General features: G+C 43.2%; 2 protein-coding genes across 3 annotated transcripts in view; one reads left to right on the top strand and one right to left on the bottom strand.

Moving 5' to 3' along the window:
- Nucleotides 1-5,928: 5,928 nt before the first annotated feature.
- LOC129533235 (nematocyst expressed protein 3-like) lies at nucleotides 5,929-9,808 on the bottom strand. The gene has a single exon (XM_055385508.2). It carries the CDS (start codon nucleotides 9,806-9,808, stop codon nucleotides 9,230-9,232), a length of 579 nt encoding a protein of 192 aa, XP_055241483.2. The 3' UTR covers nucleotides 5,929-9,229.
- Nucleotides 9,261-18,974, top strand: part of FBXW7 (F-box and WD repeat domain containing 7) — a 216,583-nt gene continuing 206,869 nt past the window's right edge. The window contains exons 1-2 of one of the 2 annotated variants that reach the window (XM_055385507.2): nucleotides 9,261-10,233; nucleotides 10,327-10,419. The gene's annotated coding sequence lies outside the window, so the exon portion shown is untranslated. The remainder of the gene's footprint in view (nucleotides 10,234-10,326; nucleotides 10,420-18,974) is intronic. The other variant, XM_019025750.3, reaches the window with a different exon arrangement.

Below are 18,974 nucleotides of genomic sequence, written 5' to 3'. Positions count from 1 at the left end.
GTGCTGGGAATATTGGGAAAATAATCAGTGTGGATGTGACTCCGGAGGATCTGCAGCTTATTTGTGAGTCATCAGGTAACGGGTTTGATGATAAAAGTCAACATGACATAGATGGCAATAAAGATGGCAAAGGAAGAGAAGTAGCCTGGGCATATGATGGTATTATGAGCATTATGGTGTATTATATATTGTAATGTTCAATGTTTCTGTATTTTTTTTTTTTGAGACAGGATCTCATTCTGTTGCCCAGGCTGGAGTGCAGTGGCACGATCACAGCTCACTGCAGCCTCAACCTCCCTGGGTCAGGTAATCCTCCTACCTCAGCCTCTTGAGTGGCTGGAACTACAGGTGTGTGCCACCACACCCAGCTAATTTTTGTATTTTTTGTAGAGATGGGGTTTCACCAATTTGCCCAGGCTGGTCTCGAATTCCTGGGCTCAATCAATCCACCTGCCTTGGCCTCCCAAAGTGCTGGGATTACAGGCGTGAGTCGCCATGCCAGGCCATGTTTCTGTATTTTTAAAAACTGCCATAATGAAAATTTGAAAAATGACAAATAGGATTGAAGGTTTCTAGAATACCATTTGTTTATCCTGAGAATGCAAGCAGTGACTCATTTATTTGTAGACCACATCCTCAGGAAATATAGATCAAATAATTTTATTTTAATTTTTTTGAGATGGAGTTTCGCTCTTGTTGCCCAGGCTAGAGTGCAATGGCGTGATCTTGGCTCATTGCAACTTCCGCCTTCTGGGTTCAAGTGATTCTCCTCCATCAGCCTCCCGAGTAGCTGGGATTACAGGCATGCGCCACCACACCCAGCTAATTTTTGTATTTTTAGTAGAGAGGGGGTTTCGCTATGTTGGCCAGGCTGGTCTCGAACTCCTGAGGTCAAGTGATCCACCTGCCTTGCCTCCCAAAGTGCTGGGATTACAGGCATGAGTCACCGTGGCCGGCCTAGATCAAATCATTTTAGATGGTAGTGGCTGGGGTCAAGCACTGAGTCTGGCACATTCTAGGTATCAGACTGTATGCTCCATGAAGGGAGGGACAAGGTCTTTTTTTTCCTCTTCTCATCACTGTTATGTTCAGCACTTTGCTCTAGTGCTAGCAAATAGTAAGTGACAGTAAAATTTTATTGACTCAATACTGCCTTTTGGAAGTTAAAACAAAAAATATACTAATAATATTTATAAAGCTGGTCCCTTTGGGAACTCCCTATTGTTAATTCAATAATTTAACTTTGAATTTCAAGCCAGAACATTTTAAAGCCTTTGCTCTACAAGTTTAGTTACATTTAAGCCTACCTTAATATTTTTATAAAGTTATTTTTAATCCTGTTTTACTCAATTTTTAATTTTAAAAATAGCTGGATTTTATTGATAAAATATTTCATGACTATTTATGACAAAACCAACTGGCTTGTATCCTGAAGGATTCCTCTAAAGCTAAAGGTTACATTTTCAATGATTATAAATGATTCAGTTATTTTATTTTCTATTAAAACCAGTAGTCATCTATCATTAATCTTCAGAATTAATCTTTGCAAACCCAGATGATCAGAAAGGTAACGCAGGGGAAATCTCATCATTAGTCTGTAAGTTTTCCAGGTTGATTTGTATTTTAATTATTTTATTTTATTTATTTTATTATTTTATGACAAAGTCTCACTCTGTCACCCAGGCTGGAGTGCCTTGGCACCATCTTGGATCACTGCAAACTCTGCCTCCTGGGTTCAAGCAATTCTCATACCTTAGCCTCCCGAGTAGCTGGGATTACGGGCACAAGCCACCACACCCACCTTATTTTTATATTTTTAGTAGAGACAGAGTTTCACAATTTTGGCCAGGCTGGTTTCAAACTCCTGACCTCAAGTGATCTGCCTGCCTCGGCCTCCCAAAGTGCTGGGATTACAGGCATAAGCCACTGTGCCTGGCCTGTTCTTGTATTTTAAAATATCATTAAATTCTGAGCGCCTCCAACATTTTTACAGTACTATGAAATTATTAAGAAACTCATTACCAAATCCAATGGCATTCCTGCAACATTTGACACTTTTATTTGGTAAAACTCTTTTCTCAGTTATTAAGGAAGTATGGCGATTCTTTGAAGAAGCAATAGGGACCAGTGACAGATTGGCCATAAGGGATGAAGGGGAGAGTGGAGAACTTTATTTTTTTTAAAGCAAGTTTTCTTCCATTTAATCCATTTTTAGTGCTACTATTTATATTAATCTTTATTTTATTTATTTATTTTTTTTGAGACAGAGTTTCGCTCTTGTTGCCCAGGCTGCAGTACAATGGCACGATCTCGGCTCACCGTAACCTCTGCCTTCCGGGTTCAAGCGATTCTCTTGCCTCAGCCTCTCGAGTAGCTAGGATTACAGGCATGCGCCACCATGCCCGGCAAATTTTGTATTTTTAGTAGAGAGAGGGTTTCTCCATTTTGGTCAGGCTGGTCTCGAACTCCTGACCTCAGGTGATCTACCTGCCTTGGCCTCCCAAAGTGCTGGGATTACAGACTTGAGCCACTGCGTCCAGCCTAATCTTTAATTTTTTAAAAAATTATTTCTATTTGTATCAATATTAATCTGATCCTAAAGCTGTTAGGCTTAAAATAAACCTTATTCAATTGTAGAATAAGAGGTCTGCCATGTGGAAATGAACAATATTCTACAGACCTTGGGAATTAATTTACCTTATTGTTCCAGAAGACAGAGTCAGTGTGATATAATGGCAAGCATACTGTTATTTGAAGACTTGGGGTGGAGTCCAGGCTTCCCATTTACTTGCCCTCCTGACTCTGGCTAAGTCAATTTCTCTGGGTCTCACCTTCCTCCAGTTTTAAAATATCACTGATTCTAAACAAAGAACTGAGAGATAAGAAATTAATGAAAATAATAAAATGTAGTATGTTGGGAAAATATGCCAGGCAGTGACACCAATGTTGTGTATTTGATGTTAATGAGTGAAATTAAAAAAAAAAAATCCATAAATTATAGCAGGAATGTTAGGAGGAAAGAAAAAGCCACTGTGACTTTTAAAAAATCAATGAACCTGGGAAATGAAAAAAATATGTGCAGGGAAAACAACTTTTTACACGATTGTCTTGAGAAAAATACAAAGCAACAAAAACCAAGTTTAGTTACACAGATTCAAGAGAATTAAAATTGCCTTTATATTCTCAGAGGAAACTAAAATACAACAAAAATAAAAACCACCATGAGGGATTGCTGGCAATAGCCTAATAGTTGAAAAATTGCATGATTTTGGATAGTAAAGAAAAAAAAAAGCCCTACAGGCCTACTTTTAAGAAGTTTATTAGCTGGGTGTGGTGGTGCATCCCTGTGGCCTCAGGAAGCTGAGGCGGGAGAATCCATTGAGCCCAGGTTGAGGCTGCAGTGGGCTGTGTTCACATCAATGCACTCCACCCTGGGTGATAGAGTGAGACTTTGTCTCAAAAAAAAAAAAAAGAAAAAAGTAAAGAAAAAAAAGTTTATAGGGTGGGCATGGTGGCTCACACCTGAGGCTGAGGCTGGAGGATTGCTTGAGTCCTGGCGTTTGAGACCAGCCTGGGCAACACAGTGAGACCCCGTCTCTATAAACAATAAAAAAATTAGCCGGGTGGTGGCAAGTGCCTATAGTCCTAGCTGCTTGAGAAGCGGAGGCAGGAGGAATGCTTGAGCCCAGGAGTTCGAGACTTCAATGAGCTATGATTTAACCGCTGTACTCCAGCCTTTGTGACAGTGAAACCCTGTCTAAAAAAAAAGTTTATAATCAAATTAATAAAAAAAAACTAGGTAACCTATAATTATTCTTATTTTGGAAGGAACTTGTCCCAAATATAACTCAAGTGGTGGCATTACTGATGGCAGTGGCAGGCTGTCCGGAGCAGCCACTGCCATCATGCTGGCTGCAGCGTGGATGTGTGAGCGGTGGTGGCAGGAGTGGCTGTGGGAGTGGCAGCGGCAGTTGTGGGACCTTTGTGCCCCGCATTCCCGAGGTGGACAACTGTGCTGCCCCCCGTACCCATCCTCATATGGCCAGGCAGGACCCGTTCCCAGTACTGGAGCCTCCACTGCTCCAGACCCTGACCCTGAATCACTGCGATCACCCACTGCCACTGTGGGGAGCACGTGGGGAGGAGGCGGACAGTCCCCAGAGCCCACTGCCCTGGGGGCTGCTGTGATGGGGCAGCGCTGAGCTGCTTGCCAGCAGGGGAGCAGCATGGTCGGGCACGGAGAGGTGGGCAGAGGAGGGCCCAGCAAGGACCTGGAGTCCCCGCGCTGGGTTGCAAACAGGCGCAGCTGGGGCTGCCTGCACACTCCATGCAGCAGGCGGCAGCCCTACCCTCCCAGGTGCAGGACCAGGGCATCTCCGCACTCTGCACCCTCTGGGGGACGGGAAGGCCCCCTTGCCCTTGCAGGCCCTGGGGTGTCTGTTCCCACTGCTTGGCCTCTCCCTGCTCCTAGCACCTGCTCTGATCTCAGAATGGGGTTGGGGTCAAGCCCGGGCACTGTCACAGCCCGGCTGGGTATGTGCAGGCTTGGGGCAGTACTGACATGCTAGCCCACTGCTGCTTCCGCCCCCTCTAGATGTTGGGCGCTGACAAGCATGGGAGGGAGGCAAGGGTTGGCAGGGCTGAGGGCAGCTCTGTGCTGGCCCCACAGGCGCCCCTCTGCAGAAATAGCCTGGGTGCCATGAAAAGTGGTAGGAGGCAGACAGGCTCCAGTGTGGAAAGGAGCGGGTTCCCAGTGAAGTCCCACCTTTAGGCTGGGGGAAGGCCTGAAGCCTGGGGATTGGACTGCCCATCCTGCACACCAGAGGGGGAACTTATGGTGCTTTTTCCTAGGCCTGCCCAAGGACCAATCAGCATGCACTTCCTCCCCTCTGAGGCCCAGGACTCAGTCAGAACTGAGCAGGTGATGGATGACCAGCTGCAGAGAGGAGCTACCTTCTCTGCCGCTAGCTGAACACTTGTTAGGATGACCAGGTGCAGAGAGTAGCTACCCTCCCTGCTGAGAACTGAACACTTGTTGGGACAACCTTCCTGCATAGAGGAGCTCTCCTCTCTGCTGAGAGCTGAAAACTCATCAGGACAACCTGCCTAGCAGAAAGGAGCTGCCCTCTCTGCTAGCAGCTGAACACTCACTGGGACACCCTGGCTGCAGAAAGGAGCTATCCACTGTGGGTCTCCTCTCAGCTGTTCCATTACTCAATAACATCTTGCTCACCCTTCACTTGTCTGTGTACCTCATTCTTCCTGGTCACAGGACAAGAACTTGGGACCTGCCAAATGGCGAGGCTAAACGAGATATAACACAAATGGGGCTGAGACATCCCCATTGCTTGCCACGTTGCGGGTGAAGAGGAGAGAAGGGCTGTGGCCTTTTGGGGAGCCCAGACCTGGGAGCTCCCCAAGCCAACACTGTGACTCCCTCTTTGGGTCCCTGCAGTTCCTGGCGTCTCCAAGCTTCTGGGTGCCAATGTGTTCCCTGGTGCCAGCTGTGGAAGCTGCTTGCAGTATGCCTGGTCCAGCCACAGCCTTGCAGAGAGCTGGTGCATCTGGAGCTGCCCGCCCCACTGCAGCAGCTGGTGTGTCTGACTGCGCAGTAGCCAGACCTCACGCTCGCTCACACATGCCTTGCCACTCCACGCCGTACTTGCCCTTGGCAGGTGTGGGATCCAGGCCGGTAGCATAAGCTGAGCACAGCCTGCCAGGCCAAGTAGGTGGAATGAGCCCAGTGGGCCTGAGCAAGACTTGGGCAAAGGCGCCACAGGCCTCAGAGGTTTCTGGCCAGAAAAGCGACACCCTAAACATCCCATAACATTACTTTACCTGTTCAAATGTGGATTATGAAAGGATATTGAAAAGTTGGGCATCTCAGAGACTCAGACATTGAAAAGATACTAACGCGCCACAAAAATGTAAATCCAAATAGCTAGTTGTATACAAAAAGGTCCTCAACAGCATCAGTAATCAGAGAAATGACAGTTAAAACCACAATGATATATTCACACACCCACCAGACTGGCAAAACCAAAAAGACCAATAATGTCAAGTGTTGTGAAGGTGTGGAGCAATGGGACTCATATATACCTAGTGTGACTGTGTAACCCTCTAGAAAAGAACTTGGCATTATTTATTCAAGTTTATGATACATATTACACTCCCAGGTATATGTTATACAGAAACTGATGTAGATGTGATGGAATACATATATGAAGAATGTTCACATTCCTAAACTGGAAACAACCCAGATGTCCATCAGCAATAGAATGGCTAAACATATTGTCACATACTGTTACAATGGGACACTGTAATATGCAGCAATGAAAATGCACAAATTACAGCTATAGGAACAACCTGAACAACATATGAATTAAAAACAATGTTGAGCAAAAGCAGCAAGAACAACAGATTACATATTATATTGTTCCAGTTACATAAAGTTCAAAAGAAAGAGTGAAACTAAACAATATATTGTTTAGGGATGCATGCTTGCGACAAAGCGACAAAGAAAAGCAGGGAAATGATTATCACAAATGTTAGAATAATGGCTACACTTAGGAGGGAGGGAAAGAGTTGTGTTCGGGAAGGTCATGGCAGGGAGGGGAACTTCTGAGTTGCTGGAAATATTCCATTTCTTGACCTGGTTGATTGGTTACATGGTGGTTTCCTTTATAATCACTTATACTATATAATTGCTTTATGTATTTAAACTATATTTCACAATAAAAATGTTAAAATTAATATAGATAGTATTTCTGGAAAGCAAAATTTTGCCAGATAATTTAGCTTACACAATCTTTGACAGTAAAAGCCACTGATGTGGAATAACAAAACACTGATTAGTTTCTTGTAAGAGCTCACTTTCAAGTGTAGAGGTCAAAAACCTTATAAGAGTCTCCATTTTTCTATATTTTAACACAGTATTTAGATCCTTATCTTAAATTGATGAACCAGGGAAGTAACTATTAGCTAAAACTTCAGATTTTTTGGAATTTTTAATTAACTAGCTGTTTTCTCCTCTGGATTAATAAGCAATACAAGGAACTAAAGAGATGCAGACCAAGTTGGAAATGTATGAACTTCCTTCTCTCCAGTCTCCAGTTCCAGCTGTTTCCTCCTGTTATCAAGCTGGGTGCTGAGGTGTGTATCTAGCCCAGTAAGCTTAGTGTGCTGTTATTAAATACTTTCTAAGTAAGTGGCTCAGGCTCTCCTGAGTGCCCTTCTGTTCCTCAGCACTGAGGTTGTAAGGTGGAGCCACTGACAATGAAAACAGAAGATCACGCTGCTGAAAAACCCTATGTGATACACACTTAACTGGAGGTGTTCTCTGCTGGGCTGCAGAACTCTGATGTTTGCACTCTTTTCCTTCAAAGCCTACAAAGGTTAAACTCTCTGAGGTGTTTAGCTTCACAAAATCCCCTAAATCTGTGTGTTTTACTCCTTTAATTTCCACCATTCCCCTGCTGTAAGATAGGAAGAGGGGGAAAAACAAAAAATATTTATTTTGTAGCCATGTGAGACCATCACTTGTTGGTCTGATTAACTGTGAGTCTTATTTGGAAGGCTGTAGCAGGGGATTGGTCACGTAAAGACAGAAAAATCCAGGGTAATTTAAGCAGGATATTTAACCTGGCTCTTGGAACTTCAGGTCAAGGGCAGTAGGGTCAGGTGCTAGTCTGTGAGTCTCTCCTTGGTTTTGCCACATCCTCCTTTGCCCCTCTCACCACCTTTCCCGCAGCATTTTAATGAACACGAGCCCTTGGATTTACCCAGTTAAAAGTTTCCTTAGTTTACTGTTTGCAGATGGTAGTGGCAGTAGTGGGAGAAACCCAGAGCTTCCCACATTTGTCTATAATACACTTGCTCCTACCTTACCCCCTCCTCCAGGTGCAAAGACTTGTAAAATCCATTACTACTGCTTCCCAAGGAGGTAGAGTGTACTAGGGTCCAGGGACAGAATTGTGGAATCTGCTTTCATCATTGCTGCTGCTTTAATCTTTTTCTCATAATATTCACTGAAGACAGATTTCTGAGGATTCTGGTCCTTTTATCTTAAATTTCTTTTCCTAGAGAACTACACTTTAAACTTCATGAGTTTCTACTTAACTTTCCTTTCCAGGATAACATCTGTAGGAAAAGCTGCCTAATAGTAATAACATTTATTTTAGAAAGAAAATAACCTTTGAGTCAGACCTGAAACACAGGCCAACATTTCTTGATGACAACGTACACTGATGAACCAAGACCAGAAGCTCTCGAAAGCTCCAAACCATAAGAAAGAACCATTCGTAAAAGTGAGGGACCATTAAATTCTTCCCCTGACAGTCAAAAATCCTTCAGCAATCTCCCAGAGGATGGCTCCCTTCCAATCCTCCCTTCCCGCCGCCCTAACAATCTGCGCGAGGATGGGTCCCTTCCCCTGCTCGGCATTTCGTCTCCTTTTCCACTAAAGACTCAGGTTGTGACTCTGTACTCAAGCCGCACCCCTGTTTCCTTTCATGGCTAGGGGGAGGGGAGGAATGTATTACAACTCATTTTTACAATGCACTGCAGTTTACAAAGCGCTTGCACTTCCACCATATCCTCTGAGCTTCGCGAGTGCCACGTGAGAGAGGCATTCATTCATTCATTCATTCATCAAACATTTGCTCGGCCCGACCACACGTTATCCAACGCTGGGTCTCACCCCACGCCACGGGAAGGGTGGGGCGCTCTCTCCCTGGAGCAGGTGCAGCAGATCAGGCTGTAGGGTAACTCCTCGATCAGTCCGGCTTTTCGAGGGTCTGTTTGGGGCCAAATGCCTCACCTTCGGGTGGTGCGCGCAGCTGCCTGAAGACGCGGCCTGGGCCTCCTCCTTCCTCTCAAAGGAGCAGTCCCCACCTGCCCCGAAGGAAACCGCTACAGACCAAGCTCTCCAGGCCGCCCTCGGGTCAGGGGTAAGATCGGGCGGCAGCTTAGGCTCGACTCGGCTCCTCCCCTTCCTCTCTTCAGTTCTGACGCGGCCGTAGAGGCGGCAGCGGCTGCGGCTGCGAGTCCCGCGGCCCGAGGCGCACCCACCCGCTCACCGATCCCCACTTCCTCTTCCCTTGGAGCGTCATCAGAGCGCGCCAGAGGCGCCCAGGGCGGGGTGGCTGCAAGGGGGAAAAAGGCCAGCGGAGGAAGCCTCAGAGCGGAAAGAAGAGGGAGGGGGAAGAGAGCGGTTGCTAGGTGACTTGCGTCATCGGCAGGCGCCGCTCTCCTCCCGCCCCTCTCTCTGGAGTGAGGCGAGAGCCCCGCACAGAGCGAGGGAGACAGCGAGCTGAGCTCCGGGCGCTGCCGCTGCCGCCGCCGCCGCCGCTGAGAGTGAGAGCGAAGGAGCATCCGAGAGATCCAGTCCCCCTGCACTGGCCGCCGCCGAGACCTTCGCTCTCACCTGGGCCAGCGGGAGCCGCGGCCGCACTCCTTTCCCCCCCTCACCTTCCCGGCCGGCAGCGGCGGCTGCACACGCCGGAGCCGGAGCCAGAGCCGGAGCCCGAGCCGGAGCCCGAGCCTGAGCCGGAGCCGGCGGCTTGGGGGGCAGGGAGGCGGCTACCACGGGCCGGGAGTGGGTAGCTGCTCCGCGGTGAGAGAACGCTGAGGAGGCGCCGGAGCTTCTGCCTTGTCCCGTGGGGCGTGGGGCGAGACCCCCAAGGTGTAGGGAGGGGGGTCCCAGCCGCAGCGACACATGCGGGAGCCGGGAGCGGGGGCGGCGCCGAGCGGAGCCGGCCGGGTCCCTCGCCTTGCCGCCGACTCGGCCACCCGCCCGGGGCCGTAGCATCTTGCCCCGGAGTGTATGAACCGGAGCCCCGACCAAGCTCGGCAACCACCCCCCGGCCGGGGGGGCGGGGACCCCGATGTGAAGCGGCGGCTGGGGCGGCGGAGAGAACAGGACCGACGCCGCCGTCCTTTCCTCACCTTCCCCCTCCCCTCAGCCCCCTCCGGGGGTCTTCTCCCTTGGCCAGTCGCCGGCCCCCCGGCTCCTTGGCTGGACTCCGGGAGGAGTTCCTAGAGCCCCCCTCCCCCGCCCCAGTCCCGAGGGCGGCGGGGCCGGGGGGGACCCGGGGGGCCGGCCGCAGCCTCCACCCAGAGGAAACTTTATAAAAACAAAATCCGGAGTCTCCCAAACCTGACTGTCCCGGGAGAAGTGGCCCTGGACGGGCAGAAGCCGCAGCCTGAAAAGACCCAGGAAGAGGAAAAGAGGAGGTAAGCGGGGCCGCCGCCTCCCCTCCACTGGCAGCGCGGAAGAGACCCGGGTGGCCGCCTGGTTTAGCGACACGAGCACCGCTTCTTCCTCAGTACCGCGCCGGAGCCTTCCGCAGCTGCCGCCTCAGTCCGAAGGAGGAAGGGAACCAACCCACTTTCTCGGCGCCGCGGCTCTTCTCTAAAAGTGTGAGTGGCCCCGGGAGAGGGAATTGAAGGGGAGAAAGTGGGAGGATGCCGGCGCTTCCTCCTGGAGTTTTGCTGCTGTTCTCCAGTAGTGTTGGGAGTCTATCAATGAGGGAGTCTAGCTTTATTCACGGAGGGGGAAAGGTGTTAGGGAGGCCTGTATTTTGTAACTTTTTAGCTCTTTGTATGAGTAATGCAAGTATGCAGGTTTCTGTTGGAGGAGTCTTTCTCCAAAGTGAATACTCGCACCTTTCTGGCCAGCAATTGGCAAAGGGAAATTGAGGAAGCCAGAGCATATGTGCGCACAGAGGCCATCTGTATCTGTAACCTTTTCCTGGTACTATGGGTGTGTGCGGTGTACTTTTTGTTTCGGGGGTACTCTCATATAGGTTCCCGAATGAGAACTACTTAACCTATGGACCCCTGAAAGTAAAATTCCTTTTTTAAAAAACAACAACAAACCTGTCTTGAGAGAGGTTCATTTCAGTACCTATTGGTACAGGAGTTAACCTTCTCAGTTCCTGGGTCCAATTCATGTGTGTCAGGAGGACACTGTAACAGATGTCAGTTACTCAGGAACTTGAGTTGTTAGGAATCACAACTTACTTGGGGAAGAGCATTTATCACATTAATCATTTTATAAAAGTTGTGATTTTTTTCCCTTCACCCCCCCCCTTTTTTTTAGAGTAACAAATTACAGCACTTTTTTATTTGGTTTGAGGCTTTGCTTTTTTGAATTATCTTTATTTCTGTATCAATTTAGGATACATCTTTGATATTTAAGTCAGGAATGATTTTTTCCTTCCATTATTTTAAAGCTGAAGTTTATAAAACCTTTGACTTGTATTTTAGGTATCTTGTCAGAGTACCAAATTAAAGGTTCATGAAAGTAATTAATATTTCATATACAGACCTTAAGGGTTAAACATAGAGCAGAATTTTATGTAAGAAGGCGTAGACAGTACTATACTGAGAATTGTGGTCCATCTAGACAACTGTGGGCTGGTTCTGTCTGAAGCCACTGCTGAGAGATACTTTGTGGGAATGAATGTAAGCCTGGGGTTATCTCTCTTTTCGAAGTTCTCCATTCAGGATCTTGATTAGATTAATTTAAAACTTTCTCAAACTTAACAATGTTTGGTCCTTTTTTTTAAAGTAATGAGTTCTGCAAGTTTATTAGCCTGTGTATTATGTGACAATTCATTTACAGATTCCATACCTGTGTCCCTAAACTTTCAGGACACAGTCAGAGTTTGTGTTTCAAGAATTATCAGGACAAGCCTCAGTTCATATTTTCTTAATTTTATAGACTTTCATTATTTCTACCGTCAGTTTCTCCAACTGTTGTCTTAGAATAATGTCTTTCATTTGACCACTTTTCCCTCCTCTGGAACTTCTCCCACTGAATTGTTTTTCTTTAGTTGCCTTGTTATGCTTTGGTAAGGAACTTTAAATTCTGTCCTTTAAATGTGTACTGACATGAAAATACTGAATAGTGGATGTAATGTTAGAATCAGAGTCACGTATTCTGTTTTTCACTAAGATATTGCAAAGAGAAATGTAGTCATTTTCTAAAATACTGTACCCAAAATACAGTAGAAGCTGTATTTTGGGAAGGAGGGGAGGACAAACTAAGAAACAAACTATAGTTTGAATGTAGGTTGCACTCTGTCAAAGTTGCTTACTAACTTTAGGACCTACTTTTATTGCTTATGGATTGGTTAAAAATTACGGTACTTTTTTTTTTTTTGAGACAGAGTCTTGCTCTGTCACCCAGGCTGGAGTGCAATGGAGCGATCTTGGCTCACTGCAACCTCTGCCTCCCAGGTTCAAGCGATTCTCCTGCCTCAGCCTCCCGAATAGCTGGGACTACAGGCATGTGCTACCACGCCTGGCTAATTTTTTTGTATTTTTAGTAGAGATGGGGTTTCACCATGTGGGTCAGGCTGGTCTAGAACTCCTGACCTCAAATGATCTGCCCACCTCGGCCTCCCAAAGTGCTGGGATTACAGGCGTTGAGCCACCGCGTCCAGCCAAAAAATTATGGTAATGTTTTATTGCACGTTTGGGTAGAAATGACAAAGTTTTTGGGGTCCCTGCCTTTGAGATGCTTTTACTTGTAGGTGGTGGAGACAATCAAACACAAATTGCACAAAGCTATAGGAGAGGGGGGATAGACCAATATTTATCTAAGACCGCACTGGATGTTAGATATTGTCAACTTATAGATGTGAATATATTTTTACATTTTTCACTAGGGAAATGTTGCTTTTGGACGTGTGCATATAGAACTAATTGAAGTATTGAAGCCAAATCTGGGAAGATTTCTTTTAGGAAGAAAAGAGCAAGTGGAGACACAATATTTAAGACTTTTGGAATTGAAAGGCATAAGGGACAGATAAAATTACGAAGCTGGTTTGAAGGGAATACAGATAGAGATTGTTGAGTAGTGTTAGGGTCAGTTGTGTTTGTGTAGACACATGATTACAGTTCAGAGAAGCAACTGAGAAGAGTGTTCCTGAGAGTAATTTCAGATGACTGGGGAGAAATTACATTTTAGGTAAAAGCTGTATGCCTGGATTAGGATTTTGTTTTTCTAGGGGACCAACATTTTTATTATATCGTGGCTATCCAGGGCTATACAGAAGGAGGAGTGAAAAAGAAGATGCTTAGTGTGTTGAAAGTGGCTTCTTACAAAAAAGAGTTTGGAAATGGGACAGTAGACTGCTTTGGATGTGAAATTTTAGGGCAACAATTGGATACTGGTGCAGTTTTAAAACAGCGAAATAGTTTAGCAGGTAATATACTGAAAATGTAAAGTTGGAATTATTTTCAAAGTATTTAGGTTTCCCAGAGTACTGATGGAAAGTGAAGAGCTGAAAAGTGGGTATTTTTAGTTAGGGGGAAAATCTGAATGAATGAGACACTACCTAAAATAGATGTTTTAGAAGTGGATAAGAGTTGAAGTTAAAAAGGAATGAGCAGGCTTTAAACATGGCCACCAGTTTAGTCCCAGGGTATATTATTCTGTATTTTTGAAACAAGCTAAATTTTTTTTTTTTTTTAAATAGGGTATATAGGTCCCTTGAGATTAAGTTCAGAAGAGTATACTTAATAATAATTTCATTGTTAAGGAATTTATAAATAGAAGGACAGATTTGTTTCCTCAAATTCATGTTTTAAAGTTCGCTGTGCATTATTATCCTACGTTTGGTCTTGATATGACGAAGTGAGGCCAAAAATAGCTGACAGAGAAGGCTGCTTCCCTTGTTCACAGTTGGTGTGTGTCTTTGTGTCCCATACAATGGAGGGGATATCCCTGTGTAGGCACAGTAGTGCTGAACATGCTTTTTTTTTTTTTCCTTTTAAACTTTTTATTAAAAAACAAAAAGCAACTTGGCATTTAAAAAAATGTAGACATTTTTGCGGCTTGCATTTAGTATTGACTTTATCAGGATTAAGGATTGTGAGGAAGGAAATATATATTCACACTTTTTTGTGTTCCTTAGTTGGAATTCTGCACCTCCTAGTAGCTTCTCTGACTTCTTAACAGTGATTATTCAAATGGCAGAAACTCTGGGGAAGAGATGTTTCAGCAAGGAGATAGGTCTAAGGTGATTCTAGGGTGAAAATATAGGGATTGGATTATATGCCATATGGAGGCCTTCTCTTGTCATCCTCCACTTTCCACAACATTTTTTGTGCAGTCGAAGCCATGTTCAGATGAACTTTAGAAGGCAGCCACTTATAGTTAATGTTATTTACTAGTGAGGACAGTGGGAAGAGTGGTAACTTCATGTACTTTGCCTTGGCAACTTTTGGATTGATAGGGAATTAGAGAGCCTTAAGGGTATATGTTTGTGTGTGTGTGTGTTTTAGCACCCACCAGATGACCCCAAAGGCCATGCATAGGCTCATTTCATTGTACTTTGGAGATGGTTCTTGGAGAAGTCTTCTGGTGCTTCTGACATCTCATTGTGTAGAGAAAGAGTTGGCAAACTATTTTTGTAAAGGGCCAGTTAGTAAATATTTTAGGTTTTACAGGCCACATGATCTGTCACAACTTTCAATCCTGTTCTTATAGTGTGAAAGCAGTTGTAGACAACAAGGAAGTGAATGAATGTTGCCGTGCTCCAGTTGGCCCATAGGCCGAAGTTTTTGGACTCCTGGTATAGGCAACTGCCAAATCTACCAACAAACAGTATGAGCTTTATTACACTACAAAGCCAGGACTGGCTATTTTTGGTGGTCTTTGTTTTCTAGATGAGATGTTTTTCTCTGAGTTCATTTAAAATGATTCTGCATAAAGCACATACTCTACTGTACAAAATACTTTTGCCTTCATGGTGATGAAAACTATGGATTGAGGGTCAGGGTAATACCATCTTTAAAGGGATGCAGCTAAAAAGTAGGGACTACCTGCATTTCTTATATAAAGATAACCACAGTTGGCATTTAGTGATATACTGGCTTTGTATCATGGCCAAAAGTATCTGTAAAGAAGCTTGTGGGCATACTTTTGAAACCTTCTGAAAATAAATGTAAAGCATTTACTTCGTGTGTAAAATTAGAAGTGTCTATGGTTGGTTTGAATAATATGAGTCAAATTATAAGAGCATTAAAGTTTGATACTGCTATCTATTAAAGTCTTAATCTCTTGCAGTGGCTAATTCAGTGTGTAGAATTATTGGCTCCGCAATTTTTGTTTTGTTAATTTCAAGTACTATTGTATCTTAACAAATCACTTAAATCATTTAAATGTGTACTTTAAAAAGCTTTGATGTATATACATATATATGTATATATATAGTACACGTATATATATACACGTGTGTGTGTGTGTGTGTATTTTTTTTTTTTTTTTGTGATGGGGTCTCATTCTGTCACCCAGGCTGGAGTGCTGTGGTGTGATCTCAGCTCACTGCAACTTCCACCTCCTGGGCTCAAGTCATCCTCCTACCTCAGCCTCTCGAGTAGCTGGGATCACAGGCATGCGCCACCATGCCCGACTAATTTTTTTGTATTTTTGATAGAGATGGGTAACAACTTTTGGATTGATAGGGAATTAGAGAGCCTCGAGGGTATATGTGTGTGTGCGTTTTAGCACCCACCAGGTAACCCCAAAGGCCATGCATCATGTTGCCCAGGCTGGTCTGTTAACTCCTGAGCTCAGGTAATCCATCCACCTCGACCTCCCTCAGTGCTGGGATTGCAGGCGTGAGCCACCACACCTGGCCAGCATTGCTATATTTTTAAGAGTGAATCTTTCTCACATGTGTTGTTCAGAAAGTGTAATTCACTTTGTGCAATTTTACATTATAGTTAATATTAAAATATTTGTTTCATATGTCAGCAGATACCAACATTGGATGATGGTATATTTAGTTTCATAAATCCTATTTATTTTAGGATTCCCTTGTTTATGGCAGGGGTGGAGATTACTCTTGCAATAATGATCACTTTTTAGTTTGAAACCTGCTTTTAGTTTATATATAGTATTTCTACATATTGTTACTTAAATTGAACTAACAATTTAGTTTTTAATTTTTCTTCTTCCTTTAAAAAAAGAGTATATAATCTGACAATGTTAGTACATCTTTTAGAAGGTCACTATAAAGTTGCTTTCCCTATTTATTTGGAAAGGATTATTTCCTTATTATTTTAAAAAATCTTTTAATTTTTGTCTTTTCAAGTAATTTTATCATTGTCCCAAGCCTAAGGATGAGTGGCAATTTAAAAGACACAAGGTGTGCATCTTCTATCTGCAAATACTCCAGACAGAAATATTCTAGTTTGTTGATACTTTGAGTGGACCAAGGAAAAATGTGTATGTTTTCTTTAGTGTAACTGAATTGTCATTACAAAAAGATGAGTAAAGTTGCTGTTAAATAATGAATTCTTCCTGTTAATTTGTCCTGTTTTTAGACTTTCCCCCATTAAGTATAATGGGGGAAAATGTACACACACACACACACACAAAGTATGTATATGTAGATGTACCTAGCGTATTGTGCTAGATGTTCATTTCTGCATGACTGCTCTGGAATTCAGGCAATATTAAAAGACCTTACAAAATATTTTTAATATCACTTAATATCCTGTTTTATGTCTTAATGTACTTTTATGTTTTTGCTGCTTTCTGATGATACCTCCTTGGTACTTCCTCATGATACCTTTCACAGTATATTTAAATGGAATGTATTTTCTCAAAGTATGTGACATTTTCTGAACACTACGGGATATATATCTTCTAGTAATTATATTTTTACATGCAAGTATCTTTCAAAATTTCTTCCTATTACAACTTAAGAATTGTGAAACATTTGAGGGAGCATCTGCAGTTTTCACTGAGCACTTGATCTGGATATTGGAATGACAAACTTAACATGTAACTAAATTTTTCTGAGGTGTTCCTTTACAATTTTTGAGTTAACACTTGATTTCTGTAAAGCAGAAGGCTTATAAGAAGAAAATGTGAGAGCCAGTGTTCGTCTTGTATTATCCTGCCGTGCAGGTAGTTGAAAATCAGAAACAAACAGAAATGCACAAGAGACCTTATTGCTTGAGTATCTTCTGCTCTTCCCCCATCAGACCTAAGGGACAGCTAGTGGATCAGTCAGATACTGTGCAGTTTCTGTTGCTATGCTGTGTCACCTTTGCCCTTTCTTTCTATCTGGAAGATAGCTACTGGAAATCTGGCTGTAAGAAAGAGATAGCATGTTTTTTCTCTCTCTCTCTCTCTGTGTGTGTGTCTGTCTGTGTACCTGTACCTAGTGTATTGTGTTAGATGTTCATTTCTGCATGACTGCTCTGGAATTTAGGAAATATTAAAAGACTACAAAATATTTTTAATATTATTTAGCCTTTTCTCTGAGAGGATCACATCCTCTGGCTTTGGCGTTTTCATCTCACAGCATCTTAAACGAACCCGTCAATGTTTATTATCAGTTCCAAATGTGAAGTCTCAAGGCAAATTGCTGATTTGTTTTTGGAAGAATGTATGTGTGTGTGTATATATATATGTGTGTGTGTGTGTGTGTGTGTATATATATATATATAATTTTTAAATTTTTAACAAAAATTCCTGATCTAGTCAATGCTTATGAGAGTGTGTGTGGTTTGTATAAAATTATTTTTTTTAGAGACAGGGTTGCTTGTTGTCACCAGGCTGGAGGGCAGTGGTGTGATCCTTGCTCACTGCAGCCGCGACCCCCTGGGCTCAAGTGATCTTCCCACCTTAGCCTCCTGAGTAGCTGAGTAACTGGGACTATAGGTGTGTACTGCCACACCCTGCAAATTAAAAAAAAAATTTCTGTAAAGACAGGGTCTCACTATATTGCCCAGCTGGTTCTCAAACTCCAGGACTCAAGCAGTCCTCCTGAAATGGCCTCCCAAAGTGTTGGGATTACAGGCTGGGGCCACAGTGCCCGGTCAGAGTGTGTGTATTTTTTAACAGCCTTTTAGGATTGCATGCTTTTTAGGGGGGTGAATGAGGGGTAATATACCTTTGCATGACATTCTCTAGGTCTGAGAAGGAGTTGCTTCACTAAAAATGTAATTTATAATTACCAAATGGTTGAAAACAGGTCTACCTGGAGTCAGCAACAGGCAGCTAGTTTACTTCTCATTTACGTAATAAAATACATTCATAATATGCATTCAGTAATTCATAATTCAATAATTTCTTGGCTTCATGGCCTTGGACAAGCTATTTATTATCGTTTTAATTTTGGTGGCATCACCTGTTGATGGAGGAAAACGTGTCCTTTATATGGTGGTTGTTAGGATTAAATGAGATAATATAAAGCATGCAAAGCTCTTAATCCAGTGCCTGGCATATAGCATTTGACCCATCAGTGTTAATTTATTAAGTTAAAGTTGTTTTAAAGTGTGTTGTAGATAGAAGATTTAAATCAGGCCTTATATTAAGCCCAACATTTAAATTCAACACTTGAGTTTGACAAATAATACTGAAGTAATTCTGTGTTTTCAGAAACATCTAAAACTTCATTAACATTTTATTAAAAACTGAAGAAATGATAGAACTGTTGGGCTTTTTTTTTAATAGAAAAGAAAGACTGATTTGAACATAACTGGAATTTGAATTTAGTTTCAAAGATCTCAGTAGTGCATGGACCAGAAAAGAATCCTTTTTTGAATAGTTAGTGATTATGATAGTGACTGTGGTTTACATTGCCCATTTAGAAATACAGGATCTAATTCAGTTATCAGCCTTTTTAATTGCCCATCTCTTTAACCCCTGGAAATAAAAAGCTTTAAAAAATCATTAAGAAGTTGAACGGAAATTTTATCTGTGTCATTTACATCTCAAATTCAGATCGAAATAATTTTGTTTACATGATTCTATTGTAACTACTTAGTTTTTGTTTTTTCTTGAAATTATTAGTATGTGGGTTTTAAAAATTCCTTTTTTTGTGTGCTTAGTATTTGTTAAATACAAGATTGGTTTTCAGAAATACCTTTTCTTCGAGTAGGGCATAATCAGTGTTTTCTTGGCCAATACAATAAATAAATGCTTCTTGATTGTTTTTGTATTT

This window comes from Gorilla gorilla, chromosome 3 (genome assembly GCF_029281585.2).
Source record: "Gorilla gorilla gorilla isolate KB3781 chromosome 3, NHGRI_mGorGor1-v2.1_pri, whole genome shotgun sequence".
Lineage (NCBI taxonomy): Eukaryota > Metazoa > Chordata > Mammalia > Primates > Hominidae > Gorilla > Gorilla gorilla.
Note: the sequence above shows the minus strand (reverse complement) of the source record. Positions and strands in the feature narration are given on the sequence as shown.

Coding starts and splice junctions, on each gene's coding strand:
- LOC129533235 (XM_055385508.2), bottom strand. CDS start 9,808: ATGCTACGGCCCCGGGCGGGTGGCCGAGTCGGCGGCAAGGCGAGGGAC.